This window comes from Convolutriloba macropyga, chromosome 6 (assembly GCF_964194025.1).
Source record: "Convolutriloba macropyga chromosome 6, txConMacr16.3, whole genome shotgun sequence".
Taxonomy (NCBI): domain Eukaryota; kingdom Metazoa; phylum Xenacoelomorpha; order Acoela; family Convolutidae; genus Convolutriloba; species Convolutriloba macropyga.
In genome coordinates, this window is record NC_134473.1 from 45,974,071 (window position 1) to 45,989,947 (window position 15,877).

At 37.0% G+C, this 15,877-nt stretch overlaps 1 protein-coding gene across 1 annotated transcript in view; it reads right to left on the minus strand.

The window, feature by feature from the left end:
- Positions 1-12,007, minus strand: part of LOC142341328 (small G protein signaling modulator 2-like) — a 318,101-nt gene extending 306,094 nt beyond the window's left edge. Inside the window, exons 1-2 of the mRNA XM_075392253.1 lie at positions 11,992-12,007; positions 10,795-11,031 (exon numbers count right to left, since the gene is read on the minus strand). Of these exons, the coding sequence (XP_075248368.1) occupies positions 10,795-11,031; positions 11,992-12,007 (253 nt within the window). The remainder of the gene's footprint in view (positions 1-10,794; positions 11,032-11,991) is intronic.
- Between the last annotated feature and the right edge of the window lie 3,870 nt (positions 12,008-15,877).

A 15,877-nucleotide genomic window follows, 5' to 3' on the forward strand; every position in this document is an offset into this window, starting at 1 on the left:
TAGATCTCTAGTCTGTTACTCTTCTATTCTGAGCTTCAGTAGACTATGCACGGGCCCCATTGCTCTCACGTATATCTCAATATAAAACAAGAGCGGAGTCGAGAGAGAGAGAGAGAAATATACTTTATTATTATACCAGGTCTGACTCTGATAGGAACCAACTAAGAGAGTGAAAGGGAAACAATTTAACATTTGAAGAACAGAAGTAAATAGTTTTTAGCCAATCAGAATCGAGTACTTGGAGACTTTATTTAATTTCATAAATTAAGTCTTTCTCAGTTTGTTGGATGCCCATCAATATTGACTCCAAACCACTAGCGAGAACGCGAATTTTTCAAACACCGTCATCTCACTCTACTTTAAAATCAGAGCGAAAGAATTTCACGCCTCGCTTTTTCGCTCCACTTCCTGTTTCGGCGTGACCAAAATCACTACTCAATGTGACTTCAAAAATCATGAAAATGTGTGAACAGATCTTAAAAAAACAGCACCCCAATACAATTCAAATTCTTTGAAATTTAAAAAAGAGGAGCGCCTAAATAATAACCGTTGAGTCTGACGGCAGCTATTAATAACTATGTCCATTGTTGGATGGATCTAAGACGGACCGGTGAAGTAATTGAGAAATAATTTGCATTGAAAGTACTTCACAATTTTGAAACAGTAAAGGTTGAGTCTATAAAGGCAGAAAAATAAGAATCAACTTTCAATTTGATTCAACAGTTTTTGAAAAATAAGCCCGAAAAGCTAAATTACATTTATTACCAGCTGGTTCAACTTAACAAGTCCGATATAACAAACAGAACGAATACCAAGACGTCCCCGAAAGTTAAGAAAACACTACAAAAAACAAATTCATCTCATTGTTAGAAAAATAGTTTTCATCGAAGTTATTATTGTTAACAACGTCAAGCTCAAAAAACTTTGCACAAGGGTTAATTAGACAGCAGACACCACTTTTTGTTGAACATTGCAATTGAAAAGGACAACACAAACGACATTTTTGGCAAGTGATTTTAACGAATTTCATTGAACAGAAGCGGCATCAAGGTCATTAAAACACAAAACTGAAACTTGAATTCTTTAACATCTATTGCACTATCTGCCAAAGAAGAGGAAAAAATTAAATTTAGGGAAAAATTTGGGGGAACACTCAACAAAAGCAGAAACAAAAGCTGGCAACAATAAAAAGTTCCAAAATAGTCGAAAAAAACAGTCGAAGCCCATTAAATTATTTAGCTAAAAACCTAAACCATTATATAGATCAAATTATGCCTCATGGGAGTGCAAATGAGACCATTATTGAGACTAACCCAGAACTAACCGACTAACAAGAGCAACTACAAAAACGGTCATAATCCAAAGATCTCGAATAATTTTTGAAAAAAAGCGGTGTCGAAGTCGCTACAACCTGAATCTTTAAATTTTAAACCTATATAAACTTCAATATTCCCAATAATAAAGCCAATGAAATTTATTATTAACGAAAATAAGTGACAAAACAAAAACCTACAAAAATTGGCAAAATCCGAAAACTGAGCTTTATATTGATCAAAATGGAACCCATATGAAAGCCAATTAAAGTTGTCCATAAAGTGACAGAACAAAAAATAACTACAAAAGATAGAAAAAAGCAAACAATCGCTAATTTTGGTAAACAGTAAGTGCCCATATTGTTAAAATCATTAATTTCAAATCAGATCAGTTAATAATTTCAAAATGCTTCACAGGAGCCGTTGAGACGGGCTTGTCAATGATACCATACTTGTCAATGATACCATATGCCCCCTCCCCAAGTGGTTCGGAAAAAATAAGAGCCAAAGGATGCTGCAGGAGGTTTCTTGATTAGAATAATCAACTCGATTCTTAGGGTGCTTGCTTGATACTGAGCGCTAGCGTGCAGAGAAACTCAATGAAACAATGCAATATACAAGTTGAATTACAAAGATTACTCCACGAAAACTCAAAACATACCCGGCAGATTGCCGGAAAATAGCCGCCGTTGATTCCAATAAGCATGATTGGGATTGAAAGAATAGAAGATATTGAAAAAAAAAAGATTTTTGTACAAAAACATTTTTTAAGTCCGATTTATTTTGATGGCATTTCGTAGTTGAACATAACGTACTTCTGTTTCTTAGAGAGAGGCTACAGGGGCTACTATCAATACCAATAAGCATTAGAGAGGGTAACTAAGACTTATAGGAACGACGTTCAAATAGCGGGCATCTAAAATTTGGCTTTATGGGTTTATCCCGTTTCTACTTCTGACTTTGATTTTTTATACTGACTCTGTTCATTTTGAATTGCTTTGCTGAGCAACTGATGTTCAAAATCACTTTCAGCAGAATGAGAGAAGAGAGAAACTAGCCTAGAGAAGTCAAAAAGATATCACGCAAAATGTTGAAAAAGCGGCAAAATGAGGTAAAGCGAAACATTTTTTTATTCGACGAAGTAAAAAAAACATAGCAGGACAAGTCCTGACGTAAAATTCAAAGAATTTTCATTGACTAAACAGAAAAATTAGACCTAGAATGGACTATGAGTGAATTGAGAAAACCATTTTTACAAAAATCAGAACAAAAAAATAAGAAATAAAAAGAAAATCAATGTCAAAACGCCGCATGTAAACAAAAAACCATTAGCGAGAAATGAAAACTTAATTTAAACAAAAAACTAGGTCTATAATGAGCTGTGAATGGATTGGGAAAAACATGTGAACAAAAAACCACTACCTAGAAACCGAATTTTTGTTCAAACACCGTTTTCTCGCTCTACTTTAAAATTAGAGCGAAAAAAATTCACGCCGCAAAACCACTCGCTTTTTCGCTCCATTTCCTGTTTCCGCATGACCAAAATCACTACTCCAATTTGACTTCAAAAATCATGAAAATGTGTGAACATATCTTAAAAAAGACAGCGCCCCACTACAATTCAAATTCTTTGAACTGTAAAAAAAATAGGAGCGCTATAATAGCCGGCTGAGAAGATGAGGGCGGCTATTAAAAATTACAAAAGGTTTTAAAGTGCAACTGAGAGACCAAGACTTAAGTTTTCATTTGGATTGGCATAAATAGCGATTGAAATATAGCCAAAAAATTATAGCTCAAAATTTTTCCTGGTCCGTGATGAGAAGGAGCAATTTAGTTTTTTATCTAGTTGATCAAACTCCCCCCCCCTCCATTGGCGCAATTGATCAGATCTAACTCAGCAAGAAACCCACTCCATTCATTCAAATTTTGCTGTAACTATGTTTAAGGCAGTCAATTAATAGAGCATCGAATATAATACCCCGTGAATAGTTGATAAAGTCGGCATTGCACTCTTGTTGCTAAAGACGTCATTAACAATAATTTCAGGTGCCAAAATCAAGTAAAATCAAGTTTTTACTGCATAGGAACTAGCCTAATTGTTGTGATAAACTTATTGAATAGATATGTCAAATGAAAGCGAAAACACTGAGCTGCCCAACTTGCGATTTCTTGGTCAAACACCTATCGCTTCAAAGCATGATGCAAAGAGGGCTAAACCTGATTAGTCCGGAATGCTTAGATGATGTTTTCCTGTCAAAAATAGACAAGATATTCGAAAGCCGCATCAGTGTTCTCATCCCCACGTGCATTGGGCAATTGCAAAACGATCTTATCCCGATAATAAGAACTGAAATTCAAGCTGCCATTCCTAACGCTACACAAAATAAAATATATAAAAGCTATATAAAATTGAAGACGATCTTTTTTACCAAGAATAACGATGCAGGGTTGTAGCAATGGCGCAAGCTGAAACTGTGGAGAATTATAATAGAAGAGATAACATCAGACTACTTGGTGTGAAAAAAATGCGAGATAAAACGATGAAGGGATTCTTGAGGGGGAGAAAGATTCCGAAACAATAGAGAAGGTTATCGATGTTGCGTCGTCTATGGGTGTCACTCTCGATGAGAGATATTTCCACCGCTCATAGACTTCCTGGTGGCAAAACAGGAGAGCGTCCGATTACTGTGCGTTTTGCACGAAGGGTCATGAAGACAGAAATGTTGCGGAACAAGAAGAAATTGTCCTCGAACGTCAGGGTATTTGGAGACATATCACCAGCACGTGCCAAATTCTTCTCTATGATGAAAAAGGGTCAAAGAATTGAGTCGGTTTGGACACGAGAAGGCACAATATTCTATGTTTGGAGGGAAAATAAGAGAGTGTACAAGATAATTGAGCTGTATGAGGCTGCAAGGAACCTGAATTATGACTTCGTTGAGTTCAGTTAACGCTTCAATCATTCACGGAGTAATATTTTCCCCTCCTCAACGTGTACAAAATTCACCTAACGCAATTGCTTGTAGTTCTTCGCTTTCTGTTCTAAGCCTAAATGTTCGCTCACTAAAAAAACATCTAGAAGATCTGGAAGCACTTGTAAGTAGTCGTGAGTCTCCGCCAGACATCCTTTGTTTAACCGAAACGAGGCTGTTGAAAAATGATAATCCACATTCTTTTCTTGTAAATGGCTATAAAAGTATAATATCAAAGAATCTCTTTTCTTGTAAATGGCTATGAAAGTATATTATCAAAGAATCGTGATTCAAAAGGAGCAGGTGTAATGGTACAAATTAATGATAAATGCGCTTTCCAAACAACCTACAAAAACATGCTAGAAGAGTCATTGGCTGTTAAAATTGAGAAAGAAGGATATTTTTTGTCGTTTAGTAGTAATTTACAATAAACCAAGGGCAAACAAAATGGAGTTTGTAGAAGTTTTGAATGAAATGCTGAGCAACTTCAATTCGAAAACTTTTCCAACGGTTATTTGTGGTGGTTTCAATATTGATGCCTTAACGGATAATTTACTCACACAAAATGTAAATACAATCAACCCCAACTGTTTTCGGCTTCTACCGAACGAACCAACTCGAGTCACCGATAGTTCTGTGTCGTGCATTGATCATTTTATTCATCAAAACTTGATTTCTAATTGCATTATACTTGAGCGTCAAAGTTTTTCCGATCACTATCCTGTCTTGTTCAAATGGAATAATCAAGTAAAAACTGAAACCAACAGTAAGCTTATAAGAGATATCTTTTCTCCATCACCGCGATAAGGTTGATGAATACAATATTCTTTTGAATCACAAACTAACTAAAGCGCTCAAATCAACCTACTGCTGTGGAAGCAGGGATTTCGACGAATTTCATAAAGTTTTCGTTTCGATTACTGGTCGTTTTGCGCCTTTAAAGCATATTCATCCTAGAAGTTATCTACCAAAATAGTTTGATAGCAACCTTAAAAATCTAAGTACTCAACGTAATTTGACGCATAAGAAATGGAAAAAAGACAAATCAAATTTGACTTTGCTAAACAAACTTAAAGACATTCGGATACGACTCGAAAAGAGCATCAAGAAGCAAAAAAAGCGTATTATAAGAAGTTCGAAAATTGTATCGGAGACTCAAGACAAACATTCAATCTTCTGAATGAGCTCAATGGAAAGACTCTAATCAATACTACGATTCCTAAACTAAATTCCTGTTTTTTGAGTTCTGATTCTAATCCATCCGCTTTTGAGGTTGCGGAAAAATTTAATGAGTTTTTTGTAAAGGTTGGCAAAAACATTAAGCAAAGTATCCCGGCTGAACCAATAACTTATCCTAGACATTGAAATGTCAATCAGATTGAGTTCGGTATCCGAAAATGAAATAAAAGCAATCATAGAATCTCTTCCGGAGAAAACATCATCGGGTGAAGATGAAATTAACAACATAATTGTGAAAGCTGCAGGATCTGTGCTCACTCGCTATCTAGCTTCATTAATAAATCAATCCTTCAATGAAGGTTGCTTCGCATCAGAACTCAAAAAGGCTAAGGTAATTCCTCTATTCAAAGATTGTTCCCGCTTGGATAAAATAATTATAGACCGATATCTCTATTAATGGTTTTGAGCAAAATATATGAGCGAGCAATGTTCACCAGAATATATGAGTACATGGAAAATTTTAATCTACTATATTCTAAGCAGTTTGGATTCCGGAAAAAACATTCAACAATTGATGCATTGGCTGAATTAACTGAAAAAATAAGGAGAAGTAAAGTAGAAACCGTCAACTTTTTTCTTGACCTCAAAAATGCTTTTGACACATTAGATCACCAAATTTTACTCAACAAAATGGAACTATATGCTGAGCAATTTCAATTCGAAAACTTTTCCAACGGTTATTTGTGGTGGTTTCAATATTGATGCCTTAACGGATAATTTACTCACACAAAATGTAAATACAATCAACCCCAACTGTTTTCGGCTTCTACCGAACGAACCAACTCGAGTCACCGATAGTTCTGTGTCGTGCATTGATCAATTTATTCATCAAAACTTGATTTCTAATTGCATTATACTTGAGCGTCAAAGTGTTTCCGATCACTATCCTGTCTTGTTCAAATGGAATAATCAAGTAAAAACTGACACCAACAGTAAGCTTATAAGAGATATCTTTTCTCCATCACCGCGATAAGGTTGATGAATACAATATTCTTTTGAATCACAAACTAACTAAAGCGCTCAAATCAACCTACTGCTGTGGAAGCAGGGCTTTCGACGAATTTCATAAAGTTTTCGTTTCGATTACTGGTCGTTTTGCGCCTTTAAAGCATATTCATCCTAGAAGTTATCTACCAAAATAGTTTGATAGCAACCTTAAAAATCTAAGTACTCAACGTAATTTGACGCATAAGAAATGGAAAAAAGACAAATCAAATTTGACTTTGCTAAACAAACTTAAAGACATTCGGATACGACTCGAGAAGAGCATCAAGAAGCAAAAAAAGCGTATTATAAGAAGTTCGAAAATTGTATCGGAGACTCAAGACAAACATTCAATCTTCTGAATGAGCTCAATGGAAAGACTCTAATCAATACTACGATTCCTAAACTAAATTCCTGTTTTTTGAGTTCTGATTCTAATCCATCCGCTTTTGAGGTTGCGGAAAAATTTAATGAGTTTTTTGTAAAGGTTGGCAAAAACATTAAGCAAAGTATCCCGGCTGAACCAATAATTTATCCTAGACATTGAAATGTCAATCAGATTGAGTTCGGTATCCGAAAATGAAATAAAAGCAATCATAGAATCTCTTCCGGAGAAAACATCGGGTGAAGATGAAATTAACAACATAATTGTGAAAGCTGCAGGATCTGTGCTCACTCGCTATCTAGCTTCATTAATAAATCAATCCTTCAATGAAGGTTGCTTCGCATCAGAACTCAAAAAGGCTAAGGTAATTCCTCTATTCAAAGATTGTTCCCGCTTGGATAAAATAATTATAGACCGATATCTCTATTAATGGTTTTGAGCAAAATATATGAGCGAGCAATGTTCACCAGAATATATGAGTACATGGAAAATTTTAATCTACTATATTCTAAGCAATTTGGATTCCGGAAAAAACATTCAACAATTGATGCATTGGCTGAATTAACTGAAAAAATAAGGAGAAGTAAAGTAGAAACCGTCAACTTTTTTCTTGACCTCAAAAATGCTTTTGACACATTAGATCACCAAATTTTACTCAACAAAATGGAACTATATGGCATTCGTCATATTGCCTTACAGTGTTTTAAAAGCTATTTATCTGAAAGATCACAATAAGTTACCATAGCGGGTGTGTAAATCAAATTGGCTAAATATAAACTGTGGCGTTCCTCAAGGATCGATCCTTGGGCCATTCTTATTTCTGATTTACAGTAATGATCTACCAAATGTTTGCTCTTAAGTTGATATTTATCTCTTTGCCGACGACACTAATGTATGTGGATTGAACTGTTCGAGTGAAGAAATCGAAGCCGACCTTCTAAAGATAACGAAGTGGCTAAATGCAAATAAACTAAAGCTTAACATCTCTAAAACCTTTCAATTGAATACAAAAACAAGTGCTTCCAGTCATCAGTTCAAAATTGAATCTGATTATGTTGTTATGAAAAATAAAAGTAAATATCTTGGTATAACAGTTGATTCAAAATTTTTCTACCGGTCGCACATAAAATTGGTTGTTGCAAGACTCAGTAGGCAATGCGGGATAATCTCGAAGCTAAGGCACTTTGTTCCACGTTACCAGTTACTTGAATACTATAAAAGCGTAATAAATCCAATTATGCAGTACGGCATACTGGTTTATGGACACTGCACCTTTTCTTCTTTAGTTGTAGTGCATCAGCTGCACCTGCAGAAAAAAATACTTAAAATGATTTTTTTTCGGAAACGCCGCAATCATAGTAATGATTTGTTCATTGGTAACAAAATTTTAACGGTCTTTGAATTACATATTTATGAGCTTCTGAAATTTGCTCTGGAATCGTTAAACGGGCTTCATTCAGAAAAGTATTTAAATGATATGTTTCAGTTGGAAAGATCAGGTGTGTCCACCAGACGTGAATTTCTAAGGTTACTTAAAATCCCAAACCCGAAAATGGAGCGAAACTCAATTCGTCACCGTGCATCTCTTGTTTAATTTGCTGAAAATGCAGAGTCTTCTCCCAGAAGGTGGGATTAACGCAAGCATGAGGCAGGTTTCCTATATTTACCATCAATTAAAAGATTCTTAAATACTTGCGAACGATGAGCTTGTTCGAAAAACCTTTTTCGATGATTACAGGTGAACCAAAGCTCATACTAAATCTCTTAATGTTTTGCTGAATTCTACGCCAAAATTTTGGCGGTGCACATTTTCGCTGTCTGTTGAGTTTTTGTCTAATAAGTTTATCAGTTTAAAAAAATGTAGGGTACAATGAAAAGCAGGTCTAACGACCTCGTTGCGTGTCCTTTCCTGGCCTTATTTTCATTCATTGTACTATAAATAATTGATGTTTATGATGTTGAATTGTTGATATTTTGGTTTAATTACTTCCGTTGTCCTAAATGACGGTTGATTGATGTTCAAAATGTATTTATATAAATTTTGTCGTATTAATTGGGCGAGGATAAATTTACTCACGCACTCACTCTCTCTCTCTCTCACTCACTCACGCAAACTCACTCACTCACTCACGCACACTTAACTCACGCACTCTCACTCACTCACTCACTCACGCACTCTCACTCACTCACGCAATCACTCACTCACTCACGCACTCTCACTCACTCACTAAATCACTCACGCACTCTCACTCACTCACTCAATCACTCACGCACTCTCACTAACTCACTCACTCACGCACTCTCACTCACTCACTCATGCACTCTCACTCACTCACTCATGCACTCTCACTCACTCACTCATGCACTCTCACTCACTCACGCACTCTCACTCACTCACTCACGCACTCTCACTCACTCACCCACGCACTCTCCCTCACTCACTCACGCACTCTCCCTCACTCACTCACTCACGCACTCTCACTCACTCACTCACTCACGCACTCTCACTCACTCACTCACTCACGCACTCTCACTCACTCACTCACTCACTCACGCACTCTCACTCACTCACTCACTCACGCACTCTCACTCACTCACGCACTCTCACTCACTCACTCACTCACGCACTCTCACTCACTCACTCACGCACTCTCATTCACTCACTCACGCACTCTCACTCACTCACTCACGCACTCTCACTCACTCACACACGCACTCTGACGCACTCACTCACTCACGCACTCTCACTCACTCACTCACTCACTCACGCACTCTCACTCACTCACTCACGCACTCTCACTCACTCACTCACGCACTCTCACTCACTCACTCACTCACGCACTCTCACTCACTCACTCACTCACGCACTCTCAATCACTCACTCACTCACGCACTCTCAATCTCTCACTCACTCACCTCCCTCTCGCTCTCTCTCTCTCTCCCCACTCTCTCTCTCTCTCATCAACAACGACTGACCTCAAACGTTGACCCCACTCACCTGTTGATATTGAAACAGAAATTCTAAACGTCAAGCAGTTTTCTTGTTTCGTCCGCAGCAGTTTCAGTAGATTGGTTAGCTATGCTGAACTCAGCCTGGAGGACAAGAAGCTTATTACCTATAGAACTTAGAAATATATTTTTAGGCATTTTCAAAACTTAATGCACCAAGTCGTTTAACAAGTCTTAGTGACCCGACTTTATTGTTTTATCCCGTTCTGTTGAATTTGCACTTCGACCTTGAACGTTAATATATTGAAATGAATTGCGGTTTCGCCGAAAACTGGGCGGACTGGCTCCTGATAGTCGAAAAACTTGAAATGAAAAGAAAATCCAAAAAGTTGAAGAAATTAGCAAGCTTTATAATTGATTTTTTCGTTATACATCCTGTTTAGTTATTTGATACATACAACTCAGCAAACAGATAGGAAAAACTCTAGTTTGCACAAGTCGCCCATGAACTTTGACCAGCGTCAATTTAAGACCCATTCAAGAAATAACGCAAAAAAAAAACTTTCAGAAAGTTTTCACCTCCAATATAGGACATCCCAGCAGCTTTAGCAGACTCTGTACTTAAATAAGGACCGATTACTGCCTCAAATGTAACTTAAAGCCTACTGGACCTAACTATTTATCCTATTTATATTTACTATTTAGTTTTGCTTACTTCAGGAATCTACTAAGGAACATCTCGCCAACCAGCCCTTGTCGTTGACTAACTCCTGTCTTCAAGTAGAATGTGTTTCAAATAACAAACTTTCATAAAATTATGCGTTCTCTATCAACGCTGCATTTTCTCTACAGTTTGATTGAAAATACGTGAAGTTCTCCTTTATAAATCGAAACAGGTACGCCAAGCTCTCATTTCATGTACATTTAAGTTCCCACTTTATCAGGTTCGTACCTGTTTCGATGCTCATCAATGCGGGTTTTATGGACTTGAAATTGTTGGACAATAGAGCCCGCCTAGCATCAGGATTAGAAACGGCGCCACTTTCGTAGGCTGAAGTGCCCATTTGAGAGGACGTGTATCCGATGTTAGAATGAATCTTGTGTCTGAGAACCAACTCTTCCGCATGAGGATCAGTCCACAAATGGTCTTGAGTCTTGGCTTTAGAGTAGTCCAGGGAACAGGGGCCCACTAAACAAATGGGACCTGTTATGTTTGCGTCTCTGGTATGTTATGCGACTCTCAAATTACAAACTAATTGCTATCACAAAAAGTATGTGAAAATAGATGTAAAACATAGAAGGGAAAAGTTTTCTTGTTTCGTCCGCGGCAGTTTCAGTAGATTGGTTAGCTATGCTGAACTCAGCCTGGAGGACAAGAAGCTTATTACCTATAGAACTTAGAAATATATTTTTAGGCATTTTCATAACTTAATGCACCAAGTCGTTTAACAAGTCTTAGTGCCCCGACTTTATTGTTTTATCGCGTTCTGTTGAATTTGTACTTCGACCTTGAACGTGAATATATCGAAATGAATTGCAGTTTCGCCGAAAACTGGGCGGACTGGCTCCTGATAGTCGAAAAACTTGAAATGAAAAGAAAATCCAAAAAGTTGAAGAAATTAGCAAGCTTTATAATTGATTTTTTTGTTATATCTCCTGTTTTGTTAATTGATACATACAACTCAGCAAACCGATAGGAAAAAATCTAGTTTGCACAAGTCGCCCATGAACTTTGACCAGCGTCAATTTAAGACCCATTCAACAAATAACGCAAAAAACTTTCAGAAAGTTTTCACCTCCAATATAGGACATCCCAGCAGCTTTAGCAGACTCTGTACTTAAATAATGACCGATTACGGCCTCAAATATAACTTAATGCCCACTGGACCTAACTATTTATACTATTTATATTTACTATTTAGTTTTGCTTACTTCAGGAATCTACTAAGGAACATCTCGCCAACCAGCCCTTGTCGTTGACTAACTCCTGTCTTCGAGTAGAATGTGTTTCGAATAACAAACTTTTATAAAATTATGCGTTCTCTACAGTTTGATTGAAAATACGTGAAGTTCTCCTTTATAAATCGAAACAGGTACGCCAAGCTCTCATTTCATGTACATTTAAGTTCCCACTTTATCAGGTTCGTACCTGTTTCGATGCTCATCAATGCGGGTTTTATGGACTTGAAATTGTTGGACAATAGAGCCCGCCTAGCATCAGGATTAGAAACGGCGCCACTTTCGTAGGCTGAAGTGCCCATTTGAGAGGACGTGTATCCGATGTTAGAATGAATCTTGTGTCTGAGAACCAACTCTTCCGCATGAGGATCAGTCCACAAATGGTCTGGAGTCTTGGCTTTAGAGTAGTCCAGGGAACAGGGGCCCACTAAACAAATGGGACCTGTTATGTTTGCGTCTCTGGTATGTTATGCGACTCTCAAATTACAAACTAATTGCTATCACAAAAAGTATGTGAAAATAGATGTAAAACATAGAAGGGAAAAGTTTTCTTGTTTCGTCCGCGGCAGTTTCAGTAGATTGGTTAGCTATGCTGAACTGAGCCTGGAGGACAAGAAGCTTATTACCTATAGAACTTAGAAAAATATTTTTAGGCATTTTCATAACTTAATGCACCAAGTCGTTTAACAAGTCTTAGTGCCCCGACTTTATTGTTTTATCGCGTTCTGTTGAATTTGTACTTCGACCTTGAACGTGAATATATCGAAATGAATTGCAGTTTCGCCGAAAACTGGGCGGACTGGCTCCTGATAGTCGAAAAACTTGAAATGAAAAGAAAATCCAAAAAGTTGAAGAAATTAGCAAGCTTTATAATTGATTTTTTTGTTATATCTCCTGTTTTGTTAATTGATACATACAACTCAGCAAACCGATAGGAAAAAATCTAGTTTGCACAAGTCGCCCATGAACTTTGACCAGCGTCAATTTAAGACCCATTCAACAAATAACGCAAAAAACTTTCAGAAAGTTTTCACCTCCAATATAGGACATCCCAGCAGCTTTAGCAGACTCTGTACTTAAATAATGACCGATTACGGCCTCAAATATAACTTAATGCCCACTGGACCTAACTATTTATCCTATTTATATTTACTATTTAGTTTTGCTTACTTCAGGAATCTACTAAGGAACATCTCGCCAACCAGCCCTTGTCGTTGACTAAATCCTGTCTTCGAGTAGAATGTGTTTCGAATAACAAACTTTCATAAAATTATGCGTTCGCTATCAATGCTGCATTTTCTCTACAGTTTGAATGAAAATAAGTAAAGTTCTCCTTTATAAATGCCAAGCTCTCATTTCATGTACACTTAAGTTCCCACTTTATCAGGTTCGTACCTGTTTCGATGCTCATCAATGCGGGTTTTATGGACTGGAAATTGTTGAACAATAGAGCCCGGCTAGCATCAGGATTAGAAACGGCGCCACTTTCGTAGGCTGAAGTGCCCATTTGAGAGGACGTGTATCCGATGTTAGAATGAATCTTGTGCCTGAGAACCAACTCTTCCGCATGAGGATCAGTCCACAAATGGTCTGGAGTCTTGGCTTTAGAGTAGTCCAGGGAACAGGGGCCCACTAAACAAATGGGACCTGTTATGCTTGCGTCTCTGGTATGTTATGCGACTCTCAAATTACAAACTAATTGCTATCACAAAAATATGTGAATAGATGTAAAACAAAGGGCCAATTTTTCTCGTTTCGTCCGCAGCAGTTTCAGTAGATTGGTTAGCTACGCTGAACTCAGCCTGGAGGACAAGAAGCTTATTACCTATAGAACTTATAAATATATTTTTAGGCCTTTTCATAACTTAATGCACCAAGTCGTTTAACAAGTCTTAGTGCCCCGACTTTATTGTTTTATCGCGTTCTGTTGAATTTGCACTTCGACCTTGAACGTGAATATATCGAAATGAATTGCGGTTTCGCCGAAAACTGGGCGGACTGGCTCCTGATAGTCAAAAAACTTGAAATGAAAAGAAAATCCAAAAAGTTGAAGAAATTAGCAAGCTTTATAATTGATTTTTTCGTTATACCTCCTTTTTTGTTAATTGATACATACAACTCAGCAAACAGATAGGAAAAACACTAGTTTGCACAAGTCGCCCATGAACTTTGACCAGCGTCAATTTAAGACCCATTCAACAAATAATGCAAAAAAACTTTGAGAAAATTTTCACCTCCAATGTAGGACATCCCAGCAGCTTTAGCAGACTCTGTACTTAGATAAGGACCGATTACGGCCTCGAATGTAACTTAATGCCTACTGGACCTAACTATTTATCCTATTTATAATTACTATTTAGTTTTGCTTACTTCAGGAATCTACTAAGGAACATCTCGCCAACCAGCCCTTGTCGTTTACTAACTCCTGTCTTCGAGTACAATCAAAAAACAAACTTTCATAAAATTATGCGTTCGCTATCAATGCTGCATTTTCTCTACAGTTTGAATGAAAATGAGTAAAGTTCTCCTTCATAAATGCCAAGCTCTCATTTCATGTACACTTAAGTTCCCACTTTATCAGGTTCGTACCTGTTTCGATGCTCATCAATGCGGGTTTTATGGACTTGAAATTATTGGACAATAGAGCCCGCCTAACATCAGGATTAGAAACGGCGCCACTTTCGTAGGCTGAAGTGCCCATTTGAGAGGACGCGTATCCGATGTAAGAAAGAATCTTGTGTTTGAGAATCAACTCTTCCGCATGAGGATCAGTCCACAAATGGTCTGGAGTCTTGGCTTTAGAGTAGTCCGGGGAACAGGGGCCCACTAAACAAATGGGACCTGTTATGTTTGCGTCTATGGTATGTTATGCGACTCTTAAATTACAAACTAATTGCTATCACAAAAAATGTGAAAATAGATGTAAAACATAGAAGGGAAAAGAGGGAAAATTGCTGCCACACAGTGGATCCAATGGGCTAAATTAAATTTTTAGCGATGAGCTAAAAATTTAAGCATTATGAAAAGAGCTCGGTTGATTATATGAGAGCTCATATGATTATTGTATTAACAACGATGATCGGCAATGTGCGCTTACACAATGATTCGACTCCTCTCATCAAACAATTGAAAAAAAGTTTTATTCAACGTTTGAATATAATATTTAAAAAGTTGTTGACTGCTCAAATTGACAGCAGTTTCACCCGACAAGCAGTTTCACCGAAGATTTGTCGGAACAAGGTATCACAGTAGGCGAGGCTTTTTTACTAAGATTGGAGATTTAAACATTGAGACAATAAGTTCCGACAAAATTTTGCCATATCCGGGCACTTATAGCTGGCGAAATAACTAATGATCCAAAATCTTGAGTAACGAAAAAAAAAACGAAGACTAATGTTTCATCGTCAATTTCAATCGTCAGATCCCGCCAATTTTTTGATTTAGCAGCTCATAAACAATGTAAAAAGTTGTCAATGGGAGTTAAAATACCGGAAAAATTAAGTAAAACGGGGGAAAAATTGATCTAAATTAGGAAGAACAGATAAAAACTACAGTAAGAAAAAGGAATAGACAAGAAACTTTTAGTACAGACAATTATCAGTAAAAAATTGCACAAATTAACCTCAATTTTGTTTAATGAAAACAACTCAAAATAATATCAAACAAAATGAAAGAGACTACAAAACTCCTTAAATGCTATAGAAAAAAAAGGAATACGAAAGCTGCTAAAAAGCTTAAAACAAAGCAAAATTGTAAAACTCAATATAAAAGAGTAAAATTTGCTTCCGATGGTCAAATATGCATCCACGCGCATGTTGGTTGGTTTGGATTATTGAGAAACCGATTGAAATAATCATTGCTGGCAGATTGCCAGAAAATAGCCTCAAAAGCGTCGCGAACCTGACTCGAAAGATAGTAAAAGAAACAGACGAAAAAGAAAATTTTTATTAAACGATGAGATGTTATATTTAGATTATGAATCTGCTGCGACAAATAAGTGCACTCAAATAAACTTCAACTAGAGTTACACACACACACACTCCCTTGACCTTAACTCTTTCATTTAAAGTAAATAA